The 21,567-nt window shown below is 44.6% G+C and overlaps 1 protein-coding gene across 1 annotated transcript in view; it reads left to right on the forward strand.

Moving 5' to 3' along the window:
- The window catches only part of USH2A (usherin), a 1,244,521-nt gene that overhangs the window by 1,220,372 nt on the left and 2,582 nt on the right, over window positions 1-21,567 (forward strand). Inside the window, exons 69-71 of the mRNA XM_060246775.1 lie at window positions 2,529-2,612; window positions 5,309-5,553; window positions 16,712-16,936. Coding sequence (XP_060102758.1) covers window positions 2,529-2,612; window positions 5,309-5,553; window positions 16,712-16,936 — 554 coding nt within the window. The remainder of the gene's footprint in view (window positions 1-2,528; window positions 2,613-5,308; window positions 5,554-16,711; window positions 16,937-21,567) is intronic.

The raw sequence follows: 21,567 nt of genomic DNA on the forward strand, positions 1-21,567 counted from the left end.
CAGTGGAGGGAGCCCCCCCCCAGAGAGGAGATTTCGGAACAGCAATAGGCGATGGACAGCTCTTTTCTGGCATCATCCCATCACAAGGAACCAGCCGCCCTGCCAGCCATGGCGGCCGCTCCAACTCCGCAAATAACCCGAAGGAGGTCAACCCGGGAACGCAGGGCGCCAGCCTACTTGAAAGACTTTATGTCTTGAACTAGGGGGGGGAGGAGTGTTGTGTCTTGCATTTCAGTCCCGAAATTACAACACAGCGGACGCTACAGAGGTGACCAGTGAAAGCCCACTGGTCCCCGGATGTAGCTCCGCAAATATGCTCCGCCAATCAAGATCTGTGGTGGGAAGTTTAACTGGCCAGGATTAGACCTGGCCAGACTGTGGGTTGTTCCGGGATATGTATATAATTGAGACCCAGCCCGCGTTGCCTTGCCTTGTGATGTACTCGCTAATAAAGCATGTTGCCTTCAACACATCTCGTCACTCAGTACATTTCATCTACAATTTTCCAATATGTTCAGTGGGGCTAATATTCAGGTCATACATAGTATGGTCTGGCAAAAACAATTATATACAAACTAAGAATATACTCCACTCCATCTTGTCACGCAGCAGGGGCCTCAGAGGGCCTTCTACTGGCTGCCACCACTTTGGTAAGGGTCTTCATGGGAGGGCCCAGAGCACCTAGGCACCCCTGTATCTTCCTTATTAGTAAATACCTCTTAACTGTGACCAAGGAGATCTGAGGACCCAAGCAGGATAACAACAGTTTATTTTCAGTGCTCAAATAATAAGTGGGTAAAAACAGTGAAATATGTATACAGTACGGCGGGTGCAAAAAAAACAGAAGCCCTGATGCATTTAGCTAGACATTCCCTTCATCTAATACCAAAACTCACCACCTTGGGTAAGGGATCTCTCCTGCTGCCTTCTAGGCTTCCCAATCCCCAGGTCCCAGTGGGGGATCCCCTGGTTTTACAGGCTTCCCCCCTCCCCCAGCCAGCTGGCTGGCGGGGGAAGCTCTACCCCCATAGCCATTATGCACCTCCAGGAACAATTCCCATAGGGAATGATCGGGAATTGATCCGCGGGTGTCAGGGGCTCTGGGGGGGGGGCTGTTTTTTGAGGTAGAGGCGCCAAATTTTCTGTATAGCATCTAGTGCCTCTCCCCAAAATACCTCCCAAGTTTCAAAAAGATTGGACCAGGGGGTCCAATTCTATGAGCCCCAAAAGAAGGTGCCCCTATCCTTCAAATGTGATGGCCAGAACTCCCTTGGAGTTCAATCATGCTTGTCACACCCTTGCTCCTGGCTCCACCCCCAGTGTCTCCTGGCTCCACCCCCAAAGTCTCCTGGCTCCACCCCCAAAGTCCCAAGATATTTCTTGAATTGGACTTGGCAACCCTACTGCCTTCTCTCCTGCAGCCTTTTCCAGAGAGAACACATCCTGTCTGTGTTTGGCCCTTTTATGTTTTGCTCCCAGGTCCCACTCTTCTCTGGGCTAGTTTCCTTCCAAAACCTTATCACCCAATCAGAGGGACAGAAGGGATCCTGGGAAATATCTTTCTGTAATAACTCCTAGGCAGGCTTCTCTGGAGTCTGTAGGCCTCACTAGGCCCAGGATCATGACACATCTCCCATCTAAGCAGCTGTTATGTGCATGATGAGATTAGCACAGAGTTCAGTGGACTCCCTTCCTCTCTCAGCACATACCCACATGTACCTCTAGTATTAGCCTGCAATCATCCCTTTCCTCTTAAGTGCACCATGTAAAATATATGTGTTCTAGGGGAGAAACAGGACAATACCCATTGGGAGGTATACATGGGTCTTCCATTGGAATGGTGGCCATTTTATTGCAGTGCAACACAGAGGGTGAAAAAGAAGGAAAGTAAGTTCTGTTGAGCAGGTTGGACACTTCCTGTTCATGCAGCTGCTCCCATAGGTGATGGATTAAAGATTGGAATCCATTTTTAAGATAGAAATTGAGTAGGTTGTCAAGTCCCATCTTCTTCCCAGCGGAGGGATTTTGGGGACATTCTGGGAGGGAGAGGGGCCATCAACATGATGATACCATGCAAAAACATCATTATGTCAGGGATGCAGTGTCTCCCTTCCCTTTAAATGGTTGGGAAGAAAATGAAACCTTCCCTTTAAATGGGAATTTGCTGCTTGCAGGGCAGGAGCAGACAGGCCCCACTTGGAAAAAAAAAGGCTCCATGGGTGCCTGCCCTGCAAGCCACAAATTCGCCACTTGTTGGGCAGGCATGCACGACACCTATTCTTTTCAAGCAGGGTCATGGGTAACTGTTGGGGATGGGGTTCCCCCATTGGCCAGCTGGCTGGCATCTGAGGGAACCCCAAAAACTGGGGGATCCCCAGCCTGCCCCCCCCCCGGAACTGGCATCCTTAGAGCTGAGTAAAAGATATTTGTGGTGGTGATATAGAAAATAATGACATAATATAAGAATAAAATAATTTGATTTTTTGTGCAATTAATTTGCTTAGTTTAATAATACAAGTTTTCCCCAGCCTATTTATTTCAGGTATCATGCACCACAGATGAAGGTAGTGCTGTAACACCAGTAATCAAATACAATACAGCTATGGAACTTGGTAAGTGCTTAAAGACATGTTGTGTATCAATTCACTGTTAAATATTGGTCTCTAGGAATCATGTTGGAATAGATATATGGGGAAAGCAATGTTGTCGAAGCCTTTGTCAATGTTCTTTGGCACGGTAATTGTTCTCTTTTTTAAAAAAAATCAAACACACTCTTCTTTTTGGCAATCTTCTGTCAATCTAAGCAAATGAGCATGGGGCAGCTCTCCCCAAGAAGCTACTAGTTTATCACTAAGATGAATGCTAAAAGGTAAACCTGTCCATTACTTGGATGCCTCTGTATTTTGCTTTTGGTAGGATATTAAAAGCCATTCAACATCTAATGCAGCCTTCTAACAAACTTCTAAAATATATTTGTTGTATTCGATAGCAAATATTGTATTGAATAGCAAATCATGTCTTTGCTGGATAAACAAAAAAGTGAAATGTAATTTTAACATTCTCATAAACTGATACTTCTGATCTAACTGTATCTTTTTATCAAAATCAGCAATAGTGTAGCCTGAGGTAGGTGACACGTATCTATTTTAAAGAAAAGATGGTGCAGCTATAATAGTTGAGTTTTGAGATCTTACAAAATTACACTGACTTGGTTTATTTGGAAAAAAATGGATGCGAGTCACTTGGTTTGGTGAGTGAGGTAAGAAATGGAATGCCTTTCTACCTACAGTGTAGTATTGTTTGTGAAATAACCAGAATCCCAGTGCATTAATGATACAACTTGTCAAAAACAATTTGGGGGTTTGCACTGGCATTGAAGCAGCACACTGAGCCAAGGTGGACCTGCAGACATTGAGGGAGAAGCTCCTAGCTGTGACCATTTTCTGGTCTGATTGGCTACAGCGGTGCTCTTGGCACAGGGCCCTCTACCCCAAACAGGTTGATGTGGCAAGGAGAAGGATGACCAAGAGGCTGGGCAAAAGAATGGAGGCCATGGTGGGGCAGCGAGGGGGGGGGGAGCATAGCATTTGCCATCCCGACATTAAGCTACAACTGGAAGCTCTGTTTCAGCCTGATGGGATTCACCTGTCTCACTGGGGGATGGATATCTGGTGGTGTGGTATTAGGGATGCCCCATAGGCTTGGCTACAGCTGTAGCAGTGTTGGCAGGATCTGGGTGTTAGGAGGCCTGGCTGTTGTGGTATTAGCATGGAGCCAGATCCATTCTCAGGAAAGAGTATGAGGATCCCCTTAAGGGATCTTGGGGTGAGGTTTTCTAGAGGAGCACCCAGCCCAGGGGGACTGCTGGGGTTACCCTCATGCTCATGTGGCAGGGGAGACCACTTTAGGGTTGTGACCCTTGTGAGATCCAGTGACCTGCCATCCCATGGTTCCCGTGCCCTAGTCAGCAAGCTGGGGTGGTCAGATCATCGACTGGCTGGCGGTGCAGTCAGCGACCAGAATCCAGTGCCCCATGCTGTGCCAAGTCTTCTTACAGTTATAACTGATAAAGTTGTGGCCAGTTCCAGTCCCCTTTGCATATTAGGCCACACACCCTGATGTAGCCAATCCTCCAAGAGCTTACAGGGATTTTAATACAGGGCCTACTTTAAGCTCCTGGAAGATTGGCTACATCAGGGATTTGTGGCCTAATATGCAAAGGAGTTCCTGCTACAGAGAAAGTCCTGACCAGTTCTATATCAAAAACTAGGTTGTGCATGCGTTATTCAAACCTGGGCTGGAAATGGGGTTATGAGAGTACAGGGAATAAGGGAGCCCTTTGCCTTCAGCACCCTCCCCCTGCTGCTGGAGTTGCAAACAGTAGACATTGCTGATGCTTTTATGCTCTACTTATGAATTCCTGAGGAATCAGCTGGCAACTGTTGGTAACAGGATGTTGGTCTATATGGATAGTTTGTCTGATTGTATTAAACTGTTTTGCATAGTTCAAGGGCATGAAATAAATTTATTTGTTGCTTGGCTTTAAAATGCTCTGTGTGAACAAACGTTTCAATGAAATGTGCTAGCAAAGCTCCAAGAATTTTTCCTACTCTTGGATGAGTAATCTGCATTGGTTTTCTTCCTCTTGGGCCTTGGCACTCTTCCATACTGTTGTTTCAGTTGGCCTATGAGTTTCTACAGAGAAACCACAGGCAATGTTTCATACTCTTGAACAAACAAAGTGATTGCATTTTCTGCACAAGATGGCTATGTGCAGAAAATGTCTCTTTCCTGAAGAGACTAACAAAATCCCTCATGGCTTATTCTGATCTCTTCCCCCCCCAACCCCCCCTTCTTTGCCTCAAATCCCATTTTGCCTCCTTTAAAGCCCCCACAAGGATTCCATTGACCACAGTCATTGACCACTGCTTTTTGCAACATACCTACACCTTTCCTTATAAGCTTCAGATAATTGTTTCAGCTGTTCAAGGTTACTTTGATGAACCTGCCTCCAGTTCTGCCCCATCTTTCACATCTACTCTTCCCTGATAGATGCCAGTATTGTGGTGATTTCCAGCCCAAGTAGCAATGTCAGGACTTACAGGCATGGTCTCTGGAGTGTAGGAAGCTTTATATTCCAACCCACATTGGCCCACTGCAGCACCCTGAGCAAAAATGCAAATTAGCACAAAGTGATAGCACCTGCTATCAGTATCTTCTCAACACCACAGACAATAAAATAATGGGAGTAAATGCATCACAGAACATTTGCTTTCTAAAGTAACTCTCCCCACTTTGAATTTGACAGGTCCTGTGTTAACAACCCCAGGAGAAAAGGAAGAAGCAACAAAAAAGCAGGCAGTGTTCTACACAGAGCTCTGGTTTGTGGCACTTATGGCCATCCTGGGCTTGATCCTTCTGGCAGTTTTTCTGTCCCTGATTCTGCAAAGGAAAATAAGTAAGCAACCATATGCAAGGGAAAGACCTCCTTTAGTTCCACTTCAAAAGAGGATGTCACCAATGGCAGTCTACTCACATGGAGAAACACATATGGTAAGGTGCACAGGCGATACATTTTTTCAGAGAGGGAATAGCTGTAAATGCATTTTCCATGTATGGACATATATTCATCTTCACACGCATATATGATTGTATGTGCATATACATAATGATGCAAGCTGTTGAAGATATGAAATAGATAGGAAAGTATACCCCTGGGGAATCAGCAGTAGGTGTGGAAAGAATACAGCCACAGTCATAGTGATGATGAAGCCCACCAAGTGTGAAGCCTGGTTCTTTTTCCATGTGACCATGTTCCTATATATGTAGAGATTTGAGGGAGGACTTTAAACAGTATGAATGAGCCCTCTGTCAGTCAGCCATTTATAAATGGAACCAGAGGAAAATGCATTTTTATCTCTGATCAACTTAAGATGCAATCCTGAGCAGGTCTACTCAGAAGTAGCCCCAGTGTTCTTAGAACTGCTGCCTTACTTGTGCATAGACAGGAAATAGCCATTACACTTGACCCGAGCAACAACTTTATGGCATATTCCTCTCATTCTGTTTAGAACTAGGTGCACATACGCATGCTGTGTGTACCTGCATCTGCAGCAGCCAGTGGTACAAAGTAGTGTCAGGAGACACTCTAAGCTTGTCAAGAGTCGTAAACGTGACACTGGGCTGCCATTTTGGGTGGCAGCCTCATGTTGAATGCAATATTTTGTGTCACCCTAATTTTCCTAAGGGAGGGGAAGGCAACATGGTATAGCTTGATCTCATCAGATCTTGGAAGGAAGATAAACAGGGTTGGTACCTTGAATGGAAACCTCCAAGGAAGACTTTACAGAGAAATGCAATGGCAAACTGCCTCTGCTTCTCACTTGCCTTGAAAACCTCATTAGAACATATATGAACATATGAAACTGTCTTATACTGAATCAGACCCTTGGTCCATCAAGTCAGTATTGTCTACTCAGACTGGCAGTGGCTCTCCAGGGTCTCAACTGAGGTTTTTCACAGCTATTTGCCTGTACCCTTTTTAGTTGGAGATGCTGGGGATTGAACCTGAGACCTTCTGCTTACCAAGCAGATGCTCTGCCACTGAGCCACCATCCCTCCCCTAGGGTCAACATATATGAACATATGAAGCTGCCTTATACTGAATCAGACCCTTGGTCCATCAAAGTCAGTATTGTCTTCTCAGACTGACAGAGGCTCTCCAGGGTCTCCAGCTGAGGTTTTTCACACCTATTTGCCTGGACCCTTTTTTGGAGATGCCAGGGATTGAACCTGGGACCTTCTGCTTCCCAAGCAGATGCTCTACCACTGAGCCACCGTCCCTCCCCCCAACATAAGTTGGCTGTGACTTGATAGCACTTTGCACACACAATTCTTGCCAAAGAAAGTATTTAGAAGTGTTTAATCTAGCTGGACAACATTTTTGTGAAGGTGTTTTTTGTTCTTCCGCACATATGGTGATATGTAGCAGTTTAAATCGTATAATGTTTGATGGATTTTGGTTGGTTTTTAAATTTCCGTCTTCATTGCTTCTTTTAATATTTCATTGTTATCGGTTTCCTTTATGATGCTATTGTGTCACCAATTTTTCATTGGCTTGAATCTATTTTTTTTAATCTTCTTCATTTATACTCTTCTTCCCAATGGGAACCCAAGTGGCTTCTCCTCTATTCAGTTTTATCCTCACAACAACCCCTAGGTTAGTCTGAAAGTGTGTGACCAGCCCAGGGTGATCCAGCACACTTCCATGGCAGAATGGGGATTCAAACTGAAGTCTCCTAGATCCTAGTCTGACACTCTAACCACTATGCCATGCTGTCTGTCATATTTGTACTATTTACTATGCTATAACCCTTATCTGGGTAGCCCAGGCTAGCCTGATCCCATAAGATCTTGGAAACTAAGCAGAGTCGACCTTAGCTACTATTTGGAAGGGTGACCTCCAAGGAATTCTAGGGGTGTGACGCAGAGGCAGGCAATGGGAAACCACCTCTGAAACGTCTCTTGCCTTAAAAACAAATCTAGCTCACCACCTAGTGATGTATAATGCTAAAAAAGGAGCTAGAACTTCTAACTGCCAGACAATCTTAGGATCTTCTGGCTATTCTACACACAAATCCATACAGTAATTATTGTTATTATTTACTGTGCTGTGAACTGTCTGAAGAACTTTAATCCGAATCTACATAATAAAATTATTTTAAAACAATATTAGTAAAAAGTAAAGAGATGCTTCCTCCAATGATGTGACACTTGGCAAAGTTATGAAACTGAAAAGAAAAGCAATTTTTATCTGTGCTTTGTGACTTTTTAAAGGGTCCTTTGTAGAATTATAGCTAGCCATTCTTCAGCTCCCACATGTCCTGTGGGGATTTCTTTGTTCAGACTGAACATCATGCTTGACTGTTTCTGACATTTTCACAGCTTAATCCTTTGTTAAAAACATTGTTAAGAGTATAGCAAGTCGACAATTTTAATTTTTATGTAGACCCTTAAGGACCTGTCATTGCCATGGCTACTTCTCGAGCATTACAACATTAGGGGGCCAAGCGGGTGCCTTAAAGGAAGATGTCTGCGTTTCAGGAATGACCTCAGGAGCTTGGGGGATGCTGCTCTCAGCAACATTTCTATGGTGGCTCCGTGTTGATAGTAAAGGCAAAATTAGGGCCCGTTTAACCAATTTTATTTAGGTTTCTGAACCTGAACAGTGAGCTTTAAAAAAACAGCTTGGTTTGCTACAAAGCTTATAGGAATCGTCACTAGGAGTTTATTAAGGATGACTATTACTACATGTTATTATGAGATTAAATGTATGAAAAGTACCAAATGGAAAGAAAACCCTGTTATTACAGGTTGATCAGAAAACCAGTGTCGGGGTGGGGGGGCGGGGAAATAATCCTTAATCCTTATTCCCTGCTTTTGCTGTGTCTCCTGCCACAGACCATTTACAGATGGCACCAATAAATTTTCCATATTGGAGTAAATAGGAGCTTTTTAAATAAAAAAAATGGTTACCTCCACCCAGCTTTCCCCCAGCTCCTGTTAATGCCAATGCAAAGGAATTTGAAGGAGATTCACTCATGAATCTCATCTAGTTGAGCCCTAGAAGCTGGGGTGGAAATTTGGCGATTACAACTAACTCAGCCATGACTCAATTCAAATTCTTGACAAAGAGCTTTCTCTTGCAAGACAAAGAGCATATGCAATAAGATACTCTAAATGTCTTAGCAACCCCGCCCCCTCCCCCCAATTGTCTAGGAATGCCAGATAGCTCTTTCAGGCAGAGGGCTTAAAGCTGAAAGGCCACCTCAGTTATTTTGGGCCACAGTTCAAAGGGCTTTAAAGCCCTTCCTGGCTTAGGGCCATGCACTTGAAGAAATCTGCATCAGGGACTTCTTTCAGGATGCCTCTTACTAAGATGATTATTTAGGTGGTAGCCTGTTGTGATGATGACACCCTGTTTATGGAACACACTTTTACAGTGGAACACAGTTCCAGGACGGATCCAGGAGGCACCTGCTTATTTTTCTTTCTTTTTTTGTAGCAAGTTGCAGTCTTTTTATTCCCTAAGCCTTTAAATGGGTGACTTCTGCTTCTGTTTTTCTTGACCTTTACTGGTTTCCAACTACTTTAAAATGCTGTTCAACTGTTTATGTTGGGCCCTAATTTTTATATTATTTTATATTTATTAATTTGTTGTGGGTAGGGGGCATTATTTTATTGTATGCGGCTTTAGGCAAAATGTTCATCCCTCCCTCCCACACATACTCTTGTATAATATCCAAAATTATTTTTTGCCTTTAAAAACAAAGTTTGAGTCCAGTAGCACCTTTAAGACCAACAAAGCTTAATTCTGGGTATAAGCTTTCATGTGCATGGACACTTCTACAGATACTTTGAAAAAAGACTTCCTCAATCATTACATATAGGTAGAGAGAAAGAGTAAGGGAGGTTAGTTGCCAGGAAGAGCTAATTAGAGTATAAGTAACTGAGTGATAAGTATAACTAAGATTGGATTAAAGCAGTTGGTAAAACCTGTTAATAGCAGCAAACTAGCATACAGATAATAAAGAGTTAATAAACAGATGTGAGAACTAAGTTTGAATCCAGTGATACCTGTTAAGATCAACAAAATTTAATTCTGGGTATAAGTGAGAACTGAGTGACTTAGCATGTGTGGTGAGATAAGAACCCAGTTTCTCTGTTAAGCCCTGAAGGTTCAATTGTCCTGGGTGTTGTAATAATTTGTAATTCAGCAATCTCCTATTTCAGTCTGTTTCTCCTTTTTTCTACTTTGCAATAAAACAGCTACTTTGAGACCTCACATTGAATGCAATAGGGGTTTTAAATGTTCTCCTACAGTTTTCTCGATTTTGTGATTCTTGGTGTACATTTATCCTTTGGCATAGGGTCTGCACATGAAAGTTTATACCTAGAATTAAACTTTGTTGGTCTTGAAGGTTCTACTGGATTCAAACTTTGTTCTATTGCTTCAGACCAACACAGTGACCCACCTGAATCCATCTGAGAGCCAGTTTGGTGTAATGGTTAAGTGTGCGGACTCTTATCTGGGAGAACCGGGTTTGATTCCCCATTCCTCCACTTGCAGCTATTGGAATGGCCTTGGGTCAGCCATAGCTCTCGTAGGAGTTGTCCTTGAAAGGGCTGCTGCTGTGAGAGCCCTCTCAGCCCCACCTACCTCACAGGGTATTTGTTGTGGGGGAGAAAGATAAAGGAGATTGTGAGCCTCTCTGAGACTCTGAGTGGAGGGCAGAATATAAATCCAATGTCGCCTTCTTGTCTTCTTCTTCATCTTTGCCCTTACAGCACTTTTTGAAAGTCAGCTGGAACCTATAACATGAATGGAAAGGTCCAACTGAAAAAGTGACTTAACTTTTATGTTTTTAATCCCAGTTTTCCCATTCAAACTCTTTCTTAAAACCTAAATTATGAGCAAAACCAATAATGGCCTTTGACAAGAATGATCGTATGAGAAATGCTTCTGTGTGTACACAATTTTCTATGCATTTGTAAGAAATCTAGGCATCATTAATTATCACAAGAATCTTACGGGTAAGGCCATCTTATATAGAATGGTTGATGCTGATGCATCAATCACTTGTTGCTACCCAAGCCATGGTGTAACTCTATCCAATCTGTTTAGTTAGGAATTTAGGGGAAATTCTCACTCAGTCATAGACTGCTAGCAAGACAAAGGCTACTATTTAAGAATACTTTCCAAATCATTTATGAATGCTGTAATATGCACAGAAAAGACATCTGTAAAGAATTGGGTATATCTCTGTATGTAAATTGCAGGCCTACTCCATCTTTTATTGAGATAATGGTAGCACAGTCACAGCCAGTATTCACTGATTTCAATTGGTTGGGCCATGCCAGATTTTCTGCAGGTGCAAGGGGAAGGAGAAGCCCCTTGCGACCATCCGAAGACTGTGCTGAGGATTGTGCAACCCATGTAGACAAAAAACCTTACAGGATAGGGGTCTGCAGTGAGAAGGGGATCAGGCAGAGTTGCCCCTCCTGACTTTTGCACCAGCTGAAAATTTGATAGGATCAAATATGATATTCACTTCAATATTAGCATATTATCAAAACCAACCAAATTCATGAAAAAATGGTTTAATGTTTGCGTGATGTAGATTTAGTTCAGCATTCTTTTGTTTCCCCTAGAAGCTGCAGTTTCTTAGAGCCATTTTTTTGTTTCCCTTTGCCCTCACTTTCCTAATCTAGTCATTTGTCCATAATGCAGCTGAATATGTTTGGGTGTGGTGAGGCTCATGATTTTTGTTGATGAGCACAAGGATGCCTGTATGTAACATGATATAGGTTGCAACAGCCAGTCTGATTCAATGGCAGTAACAGCAAATGAGGCAGAAGACAGAAGCAAGGCAGAGAAAATGGCACTAAGAAGCAGTAGAAGCCCATGGAACAAAAAACAGTCCCCACAAATATATAGACAACTGTCAAAAGCAGAACTGGAAGATGCTTTTTGAGCCACACAAAATTCAGTTCCGATGTAAAACAACTCCTTCTCAATTTTCTCAGAGTATTACAGTATCTGCCTCTCAACTTTGAAATGAAATGGTATCTTGGAGAAACAAATCACTCCTTTTTTGTCACTTAACATATTTCTTCTTTAAAAGATAAATTTGCTTATCAAGATTTTCCGTATTCTTCTGCTTTTGAAATAAAATGGCACATTGGAATTTTATTTCTTCTATGACTGTTGATGGCTGGTAGAATTTTAAATTTAAAAAGGCAAAATTCCTAGTTTTGCTTCTCCTTTTTCTTTGAAAGGTTAACTGTCTGAAATGTGGTTTTTTGGTCTCCTATTTTTAACTCCTTGTCTTCTTCTCGCCTGCCTTGTGTTTCCTTCTTTCTTTCCTGCACCTATGATGTTTCAAAAAGCAGAATCCCTCTTTCCCTGATAATCCCTGCCCTCAGCCTCCTATTGCTACTCTTTTACAAGTCCCTGTCATCTCGTCTTCACAAGTATCACGGAGCTCAGATAAGGTAAGCCTTTGCAATGCATATGTCTGCATAAACATTTGAGAAAGATATATTCTGAACCGCCTAGGCAACAGCGCTCTCTCTGCAATAGATGGAAGGAGTCTGTGTTTTATTATCACTTTCAAGGTCACACAGCATACGGTAACAGATAATTGTAAGTGCAGGTTTTACACCTAACTCAATTACTTGCTTGAATTTGGAACACATAGCCTCTGCAGTCCCATACAAATACAAGGGAAACTTGCCTCAGAGAACAACAAATTGGCTTTCAGTTGCCATAAGCCTGTACTAGGAACACCTTTCCATTTCTCTAACTCTGTATAATGAGGCAATTCTCAGTCACCGCTGATCAACATCACTTTACCTGAAGATACTGGAATTTCACAGGCATTCTTAGAGTTGGTGCTCTGGCCCACTCATTTGCAGACATTTCATTGCAACCTAGCCATACAACAGAACATTTGTCATGGCACCCAGGTTATTTAGAAATGCCATTAACACCTTTCTTCCCCTTTTAATCTCAGTTTGAGACGGTCGCTGATATGTCTGAAGCATCAAGCAGTGTTACACTCAAACGCTACACAATGCACTTTGAGGTAGCTATACAGCAGTGTGGCTCAATCAACAATTGCATGCCTTTGGAGTGTGTTTGCATGATAACCTTCTCTGTGTTGCACACTTTGTTACAGCACAACCACCGCTACCTGAGTGCACACCTTTCCATATTTTGTTGTTTAGGTTGCTAAGTAGGCAATACTGCCTTTAATTTCTATATTATTGTATGGTACACAAGAGTAAACAATGCTTACTGGGTTTCATTGGAAAATTCCAAAATTTGGATGTGGTGCCAGATGTCTTAGGAACTTTGATTTGATTAAATCATAAATGAGGCCCTCATATGTCATAGTAGGTGGCCAGCAACAGTAAGACTTGAGCAGTTACAAATCCTTACAAAACCAAAATCGCATTCAGGGTTGTACCAATCAAGGCATCACAACTGAAGGCCAGCTCCCATTCCCTTTTTGTACTCCATCTTTTGCCCCTGAAAACCAAATTGTCTGGGCACTGGCCTGGAAGCCAATTGTGTCTTAGAAATAGCAGCCACACAGCATTCTAGATGCATTCTAGAGAGCCAGTTTGGTATAGTGGTTAAGTGTGAGGACTCTTATCTGGGAGAACCGGGTTTGATTCCCCACTCCTCCATTTGCACCTGCTGGAATGGCCTTGGGTCAGCCATAGCTCTGGCAGAGGTTGTCCTTGAAAGGGCAGCTGCTGTGAGAGCCCTCTCAGCCCCACCCACCTCACAGGGTGTCTGTTGTGGGGGGAGAAGATATAGGAGATTGTGAGCCACTCTGAGTCTCTGATCCAGAGAGAAGGGCGGGGTATAAATCTGCAGTCGTCATTCTAGTTGCTAAGCAACTTGCTACATTAATGCAACACTTTGCAATTAACAAACAGACTCATACCATGTGCCATACACAGAATGACAGCACATACACACTCAGGGGTGTGTGTATGATGCTGAATATATATATGTCAGAGCATTTGTCTATCCATTCCACAGTAAGGACGACTTCAGCTGGCAGCATTTCTCCAAGAGAAAAGCTTTTTCCATCTTATAACCCAGTAAACTTTTACCTGGAGACAGGGGCGTAGACTTTTCAATTTCCCAGGGCGGGGTGGGAGGGGTGGGGTGGGGCCTAGCCAGAGGCATTTGATCCAGTGACATCATAGGGAGGAGCGAGTGACATCACAGGGAGGGGCCTCCATTATCACTATCTATGAATTTATAGAGAAGCCTCCTCTGCATAAATTTAGGGAGCACCCCCCCCCCCCACAACAATGTCCATGGGCTGGGCCAAACCCAGGAAAAGGTGGAAATCTGCCAGTGGTTATAGTGGTATCTCAGAAGTCTCTTGCTGTGTCCTGTTTTTGAAATTCACTTTTAGAATAGTCACTTTAAGATCTGCAAATATACATATCATGTGCATAGGACAAACCAATGGTCACAAATTGGACAGTAAAAGGCAATACAGAAAAGCTTTAGAGGAACATTTTATAAGGTTCCCTGGACGTTCACTTACAGGTGTCTAGTTTCTGCCTAATTAATAAAGTACGATTGTACTGAAATTGACAAAACTATGGTATCACAGATATCTTTGTTTGATAAATTCATGGGTCTCTGACTCAGGGCAGAATACAAAACAGTTTCTGGGTGCTCTATTTCTGAGCAATGTACAAAGTTCAGAGTTAGTGGCAATGTTCTTCTCACTTCCTACAAACTCATATCCTACAAAGTGAGTACAAGTACATTTTGAGGCAATTCAGAACAGTGCCCATGGCCCATGACCCCATACCACCTAGGATTTTATATACCTTGGCCTCTTCAAACACTGCTTAGAAATCCCACCTTAAAAACACAGATATTCAGAACAAATCATTAATGAAAATCACATGATTCAATTTATGGAAAATGACTGCATTCCTGTGCATGGTATATTTCTGCTCTTTAGGTTCAACTTGCAACAAATGATTTTTGTTGGCTTCAACAAATGATCTTCAGACAGCTAAAATACAACTTTAAATTTTAATTAACAATGCAAACAGTTTATTTAGAAATTACTTTTACAAATTACTGTACAATCAGTCCTCACCTTGAGATTGGCAACAGTGTTTCCCCAGGAGGAAAGGCCTTTCCCTCAGAGGCCTATGGTGATCCCTTGGGAATTTCCCAGCAACCTGGAAAGGTATCACTAAAGACCTCTGGGCGAGTGCCCCCCGCCTGTTGCCAATCTCCAGGTGAGGAGATCTCTTAGAATTGCTGTCCAAATAGATGGCACAGATCAGCTCCCCTTGAGGTTGGGTGGGGTGGGGGACATACAAGTTAGGGCTTCAGAGTGGGATCTGCCAGACCCAGGTTCTTGCTGTGGAAGCTGACTGGGTGATTTTGGACCAGGCATGGACTTCCAGCCTAACCCGCCTCAGGGTTGTTGTTCAGATCACATGGGGGGAGAGGAGAATGATGCAAACTGCTTTGCCCCCCTCCCCACTGTAGAAGCTGCAGGGAGGGGGAAGGCAATGGAAAGCTGAAGTCAGAGGGGCAGATAATTTTAAAAGGTCTCTGATCTTAACAGTCTTTCCTCTTTCCAATCTCACTTTCCCCTAAATGTAAGTATGTTGAGCCCAACCTTGCAGCCTGACTATTACCACACTGAAAGTGGATGCAGCCAGGGAGGATCAATGGCTATACTTTCTTTTCCAACAGACACCAAACATATTTAAATATTGATGTGTTCTGCATATCAAAACCTTAGTAATTAATCTAGTGAGTCCAAAGATACAGCAAAATTTTTTGCAGAAAACTTACCTTTTGCAATATCAATTGCCCCTTTCAGCCCTCTAGGCAGGCCAGATGAAAGAATAAATTATAAGCACCTCTTCATAGATCTGAGAGATCTGTCCCTACTGATAAGTGTACTGCACCTTTGTTGCCTTACCTATAAACATTATCAAAGTTCTTTCCCCACTCACTTGACACAGGTCTGCTCAAAACAGCTTTTCCCAGAGACAAAGCAGTCTTCCTATTCACACATATGTGTTTCCTGGGAGGGGAGAGAAGGGGTCACTTATCTCATTGTCTGCTCTGTAGCTCAATTAGCATTTGTAAGAAGGGGGAAAAGATATACCTCTGAGTCTCTGACTCCCTTCTTGGCAGCCGAGAGGAAAAAAACACAAAAGGGATAGCTTTACCACTTCACATTTAAAGGAGTATTGCTGGTGGGGGCTTAGTCCCCAGGGAAAAAATTCGGGGGTGGGGTGGGAGCCCTGGAGCCCCCCCCCCCCATACTTTACACCTATGCCTGAAGATGCCAGAGTCTGAACATGGACATTTTTGTAGCACTGAGCTATGGTTTTTCTCATGGTTTGGGGGCATGGAAGGACAATGTGAAACTGGAAACTTGCAGCCAAAGAGCTTGCACATTTCTTCAAATACACATTTAAAATTTAGCTGTCTTCCAATTGTTTCTAGCTTTACTTTCCTCCCTGACCCAGAATGGAACCTGTTTATTCTGTCCTGCAGAACACAATGAGGACCACCTATGTACATAATACTGCAGCTTGATCACTCAGTTTTATTGTGGTGGTAATGTGCATTTTCCACAAAGCAGTATAGAAAACTATTCTGGAAGTGCTGTGCAACCCAATCAGGAAGCGGAGGTGAAGCGTGCATGTGAGTTGGACCAATAATGTGTTGGATGAAAAACAACAACCCTGCAGTTCATCAGTGAATCAATGATCCTGTTAACCTTGAAGGTGTTGCACAGAAAAAGAACACTGTTGGAATGGAATGGCAGCTATGCTGGGGACACACATAGAATGCATGCTTAACAGGAGATCACCTTGTGAAGGCTATGGTTCCCATAGAGAATAGCTGGAAAGAGCGCTAATGATCCATACCATGTGTGTTTAATGGTATTGTTATTGGCTTTAAACTTTGCTATTAAGATGGGCTACTGTTGTGAAATTAACTCTCATCTGGATAAGAGCCAAGGATGTTTTGCATTGAGGGAATAGCTTCTTAGCTGTATCTGCAATTTAATGGCTCTCTCTTTAGGCAGACTTTTGTAAGAGAACATCTGTGTTGTTTCTGTATTCTTAGGGATTGGTAGATACCAAAATTCCAGGACCAGCCTCTCCTATGAGCACTTGTAGCAATCAAAGTGCTTCAGTTCCCCAAGTACCAAGCCAAAGCCAGATACATTGCACTTACTCCCAGGGCTCCTTGCATCGAAGCGTCAGCCAACTTATTGATGTTTATGACAAGAAGTCTTTAATAGAAGATTCTGTTTGGGATACTATTATCCATGGGCATGACAGTGGTATGGTAAGTAAATTCCATTTCAAATCAGTCTTCACATCGCTTTCCTCTCCAACTCTAGCTGACCTGTTTTCTCCTTTTTCTGCAGTTCACATAGGAATGCCAGTCCTCAGGTGGGAGCAGGGGATCCCTCAATTTTTCAAGCTCCCCCTAGATGCCAGCCATCTGGGGAGAAGTCCTGCCCCAACAATTGTCTGCAGCCCCCACTTGAAAAGAGTGGGTGCAGTGTGCTCCTCCTCCGCAAGCCATAATTTCGCTGCTTGTGGGGCCTGGGGTGCCTGGGGCACCCATGCTTTCCACATAGGGTTGCCCACTCCTGCCCTGCAAGAGGCAAACTCGCAGCTTGTGGGGCAGATGTGTGGGGCACCTGTTCTTTTCAAGTGGGAGCCACCTGTTCCTTCCTGCCCTGCAAGAGGTGAATTCATTGCTTGCTGGACAGGTGGGTGAGGTGCCTGTTTCCCCCAAACCATTTAAAGGGAAGGTGTGACATCTGTGTGATATAATCACATTATGGACAGCTCCACCCCCTCCTGGAACACCTCCCAAATCCTCCTGCTGGGGAGAAGATGAGACCTGGCAGGCCTAAATTCACATCATGCATGAACATGACTACCTTACAGAAACACACTTAAAACGGAGCATTGGCTCTTACCTGAAGGATCCTTCTCTTCAGTGGGGGCAAAGTCATCCAGAAGTGGTTAGGTCACACCTCTGCTTGCTCGATAGGGCTATACAAATTTCTTTTGTTATGTGTGGCTCCTAATGGAGAGACCCGGCTGACTTCTACAGTTATGTCCAAGCTTTGCTCTGTGCAGTGTCCACATCAAGTGTCTCGGTTCTCTGTGTTATTCTCTTGTTCAACTTGCTATTGCCTCTTTTTCTTTCTCTCTCCCCTCTTTGTTTTGTCTTGTTGACTTGTAACTTGTCTGTAGTTTTATTTGCGGGAGGAATGAAGGATCCTTCAGGTAAGAGCCAATGCTCCGTTTTCCTTCAGTGGGGGGAAGTCATCCAGAAGTGGTTAGCAGTACCCAAGCTGGGTTTCTGGGATGCGTTTTTCTTTTCTGCCTTTCATTTCCTTTTTTTGGTACTCATGGTTCCCAAACTTGCTGTAAGACCTATCTGCCAAAAGCAGCTTCTGCAGAAGCCACTTGGTCTATTCTGTGGTGTCTCACAAAGGTTGAGAAGGAGGTCCAGGTAGCAGCTCTGCAGATCTCCTCTGTTGTGGCCCTTGTGGCAAATGCTGCAGTGGTCGCTGCAGGCCTGGTGGAATGTGCCGTGATCGATCCCGGTGGGGGTAATCCCTGAACCTCATATGCCTTGGCAATGCATTGCTTGATCCAGTAGGCCATGGTAGCCTTAGAGGCCTTTTCCCCTTGATTCTGCGTACAATGTGAGACAAATAGAGAGTCTGTCTGCTGGAATGACTGAGTCCTGTTCAGGTATATACGCAAGGCCCTGCGCACATCAAGTTGGTGCCATGACTTCTCTTTTGGATGTGTTGGATTAGGACAGAAAGATGGAAGGATGACTGGTTGGTTAAGGTGAAAATATGAGTTTACCTTTGGAAGAAACGAGGGGTCTGTCTTCATTGTCACTGAGTCTTTTTGGAATATACACAGTTCCTTCCTAGTAGACAGGGCCGCAATTTCGGAGACTCTTCGTGCTGATGTTATGGCCACTAGGAAGGCCACTTTCTATGATAGCTCTACTTTCCTTAGAGGCTCAAATGGGGGTGCTGTTAGAGCCCTGAGGACTTTTGGGAGATTCCATATGGGAAACCTGTGACGGACTGGTGGCACCATCTGTCTAGTTCTCAAGAGGAACCTCTTCACATGCTTGTTTTTGGACAGGCCCTTGAGCTTCCCCTCGCCCAAACAGGCCTGCAGTGCTGCCACCTGGCACTTGAGTGTGTTAGGCCGAAGGCCACGCTTCCAGCCATCAAAGAGAAAGAGCACCACCTCCTTGTAAGATGCTTGCAGTGGGTCCCAGTTGTTTTCATATGCCCACTTGGTAAAAATTGTCCACGTGTGGTTGTAAATCTGTCTAGTTGCTGCTCGCCTGGCCTGAACCATGATTTTGACCACCTCCCTGGGGAACCCCTGGGTCTCTAACCCTGACCTCTCAACCTCCATACTGTCAGTTGTAACCATTCTGAGTCTGGGTGTAGCACAGGACCTTGGTGTAATAAATCCAGTCTGAGTGGCAGTCTCCATGGTTCTGAGGTCGCCATCTGTACCAGGTTGGAGAACCATGGTCTCCTTGGCCAGTAGGGGGCCACAAGCAGTACTTCTGCCTGCTCTCCCCTGATCCTGTTCAGAAGCCGGCCTAGCCGGGCTGGCGGTGGGAAGGCATACAGGAGTCCTTTGGGCCATGGGTGCATCAGCTGGCTTTTTGAATCTGGAAAGGAATCAGTCCACTTGACAGTTTCTTGAGGTTGCTAGAAGATCCATTACAGGAAGTCCGAATCTGTTCACTATCTGGGTGAAGACTTCTCTGTTCAAGGCCCACTATCCCAGGTCCAGGTCCTCCCTGCTCAGCCAGTCTGCCTGGCAGTTGGCCTGGCCCTTGAGGTACTCCGCTCTTATGCTTGTGACATTCTCTTCTGCCCATAGGAGCAGAGCTCATGCTTCCTGAAAGAGGGACCTTGCTCTGGTGACCCCTTGCCGGTTTATGTGAGCCTTCATTGCCATGTTATCGGTGCGCACAAGAACGTGGCGGTCCTTCAGCAAGTGGCTGAAGGCTACCAGTGCCAGTCTGACTGCCCGTAGCTCAGCCAGTTGATGCTGTGCTTCGTTTCTGTCTCTGACCATTTTCCTTGTGCTACCTGATGCCCACAGTGCATTCCCCAGCCTCACTTGCTGGCATCTGTTGTGACCACCATCTGTTGTGGCTGGAGGAAGCTGGTCCCTTTGCTCAGGTTCACTGACATTGTCCACCATTTCAGCTTCCTCTTGAGGTTGTCTGTCACCACAATCCATCTGTGGCTCTGTCTGGCAATGTCCTTCTGGTAGGGAAGAAGCATCCACTCTAAGGCTCTGGCATGAAAACGTGCCCATGGTACTATGTCTATGCAGGAGATCCTCAGCCCTTGGACCGCCACCAGGTGCATTAGTTGGCTTGCCTCTGAGACCTGATGCCCGTCACCAGGTTGTAGATCTTTTGTTGTTTGTCCTCTGGTAGAAACACAGTGGCTTGGGATGTACACACCCTGGCCCCAAGATGTACTAGGACCGTTTTCGCACACAGCTCACCTCGCAGTCACAATCCTGTTCCCTCCGCAGTGTCTGGTCGGATTTCCCACCATCTGCGTCGAAGTTACAGGAAGTGCCGCAGCTTTTGCATAGCAAACGTAAACCGCTAAAACCCAGTTTATGTTTGCTACGCAAAAGCCACGGCACTTCCTGTAACTCTGGTGCAGATGGTGGGAAATCCGACAGACGCTGCGGAGGGAACAGGATTGTGACTGCGAGGTAAGCTGTGTGTGAAAAAGGTTTCAGTCTCTTGGTATCATGTTGCTCTTGTCCTCGTTGATGAGGAACCCATGCATGCTCAGGAGGGCAGCTGTCCTCCCTGTGTGATCCATGGCTGTTGTGTGGTCCCTTGCCCGTAGTAAAATATCATCCAGATACGGGTAAGTATGAATGCCCTCCAGACGAAGACATGCCACCAATGCCACCGTTACCTTGGTGAAGACCCTGGGCGCTGAAGAAAGGCCAAAGGGCAAGGCTTTGTATTGGAAATGCTGCCCTTGGAAATAAAAGCAGAGGAAACATCTGGATTCTGGGTGTATGGAAATATGTAGATAAGCCTCCTTGAGGTCCATGGATGTAAGGAAATCCCCTTGCTGCAGCACTTGTAGCATATGTCGCAGGGACCCCATTCTGAACTTCCATTTTTGCACCCACTTGTTGAGGCCTCTCAGATTCAACACCGCTCTCCAGTCCCCTGATTTCTTTGGAACAACAAATAGGATGGAGTAGACCCCCTTGTAGTGTTATTTCTCTGGAACTTCCTCTATTGCTCCTATGTCCCATAGGTGCTGATGGCGTGTTGTAGCAGTCATCTGCCTTTTAATTTCGGTGCTGGGGAGGGTGTGAAGCTGTAAAGTGGGGTAGCATTGAACTCCGTTTTGTAGCCTTGATTAATGATGGACAATACCCACTGGTCTGTGGTGGTGTTGCTCCAAGCCTCTGCAAATGCCTGGAGCCGGCCTCCAATCTGATAGTCATGCAGTCTGCTTCTTGGTTGCGGCACCCTTGTCATTCCTGAAGGATGTGGGTTGTCGTGAGTTGCTCCGTACCTGAATGCTCCGTACCTGAATGGTGCTCCATACCTGAATGGTCTGAAGCCTCTGTAGTCTTTACTGTCTCGACCTCGATTTGAATAGCGAGAGCTTTGAAAGGACTGTGCAGGTTGACTTTTGTAGTCCTTGATGAAGGCATGGCCTTTTTCTTTTCCTTTGTCTCTACCAGAACCTTATCCAGGTTTGATTCGCCAAAAAGCAGTCTGCCTGAGAACTTCTCTGTAGATAGATTGCTCTTGGAGAGAGTGTCCACTTTCCAATGTTTTAGCCAGATGTTGCGACGAATTATGATGCCTGCTGCCTGTGCCCTGGCACAGAACTGAACGTTGTCCTG

The sequence above is a fragment of the Heteronotia binoei genome, chromosome 1, assembly GCF_032191835.1.
Source record: "Heteronotia binoei isolate CCM8104 ecotype False Entrance Well chromosome 1, APGP_CSIRO_Hbin_v1, whole genome shotgun sequence".
In the NCBI taxonomy this organism is placed as follows: domain Eukaryota; kingdom Metazoa; phylum Chordata; class Lepidosauria; order Squamata; family Gekkonidae; genus Heteronotia; species Heteronotia binoei.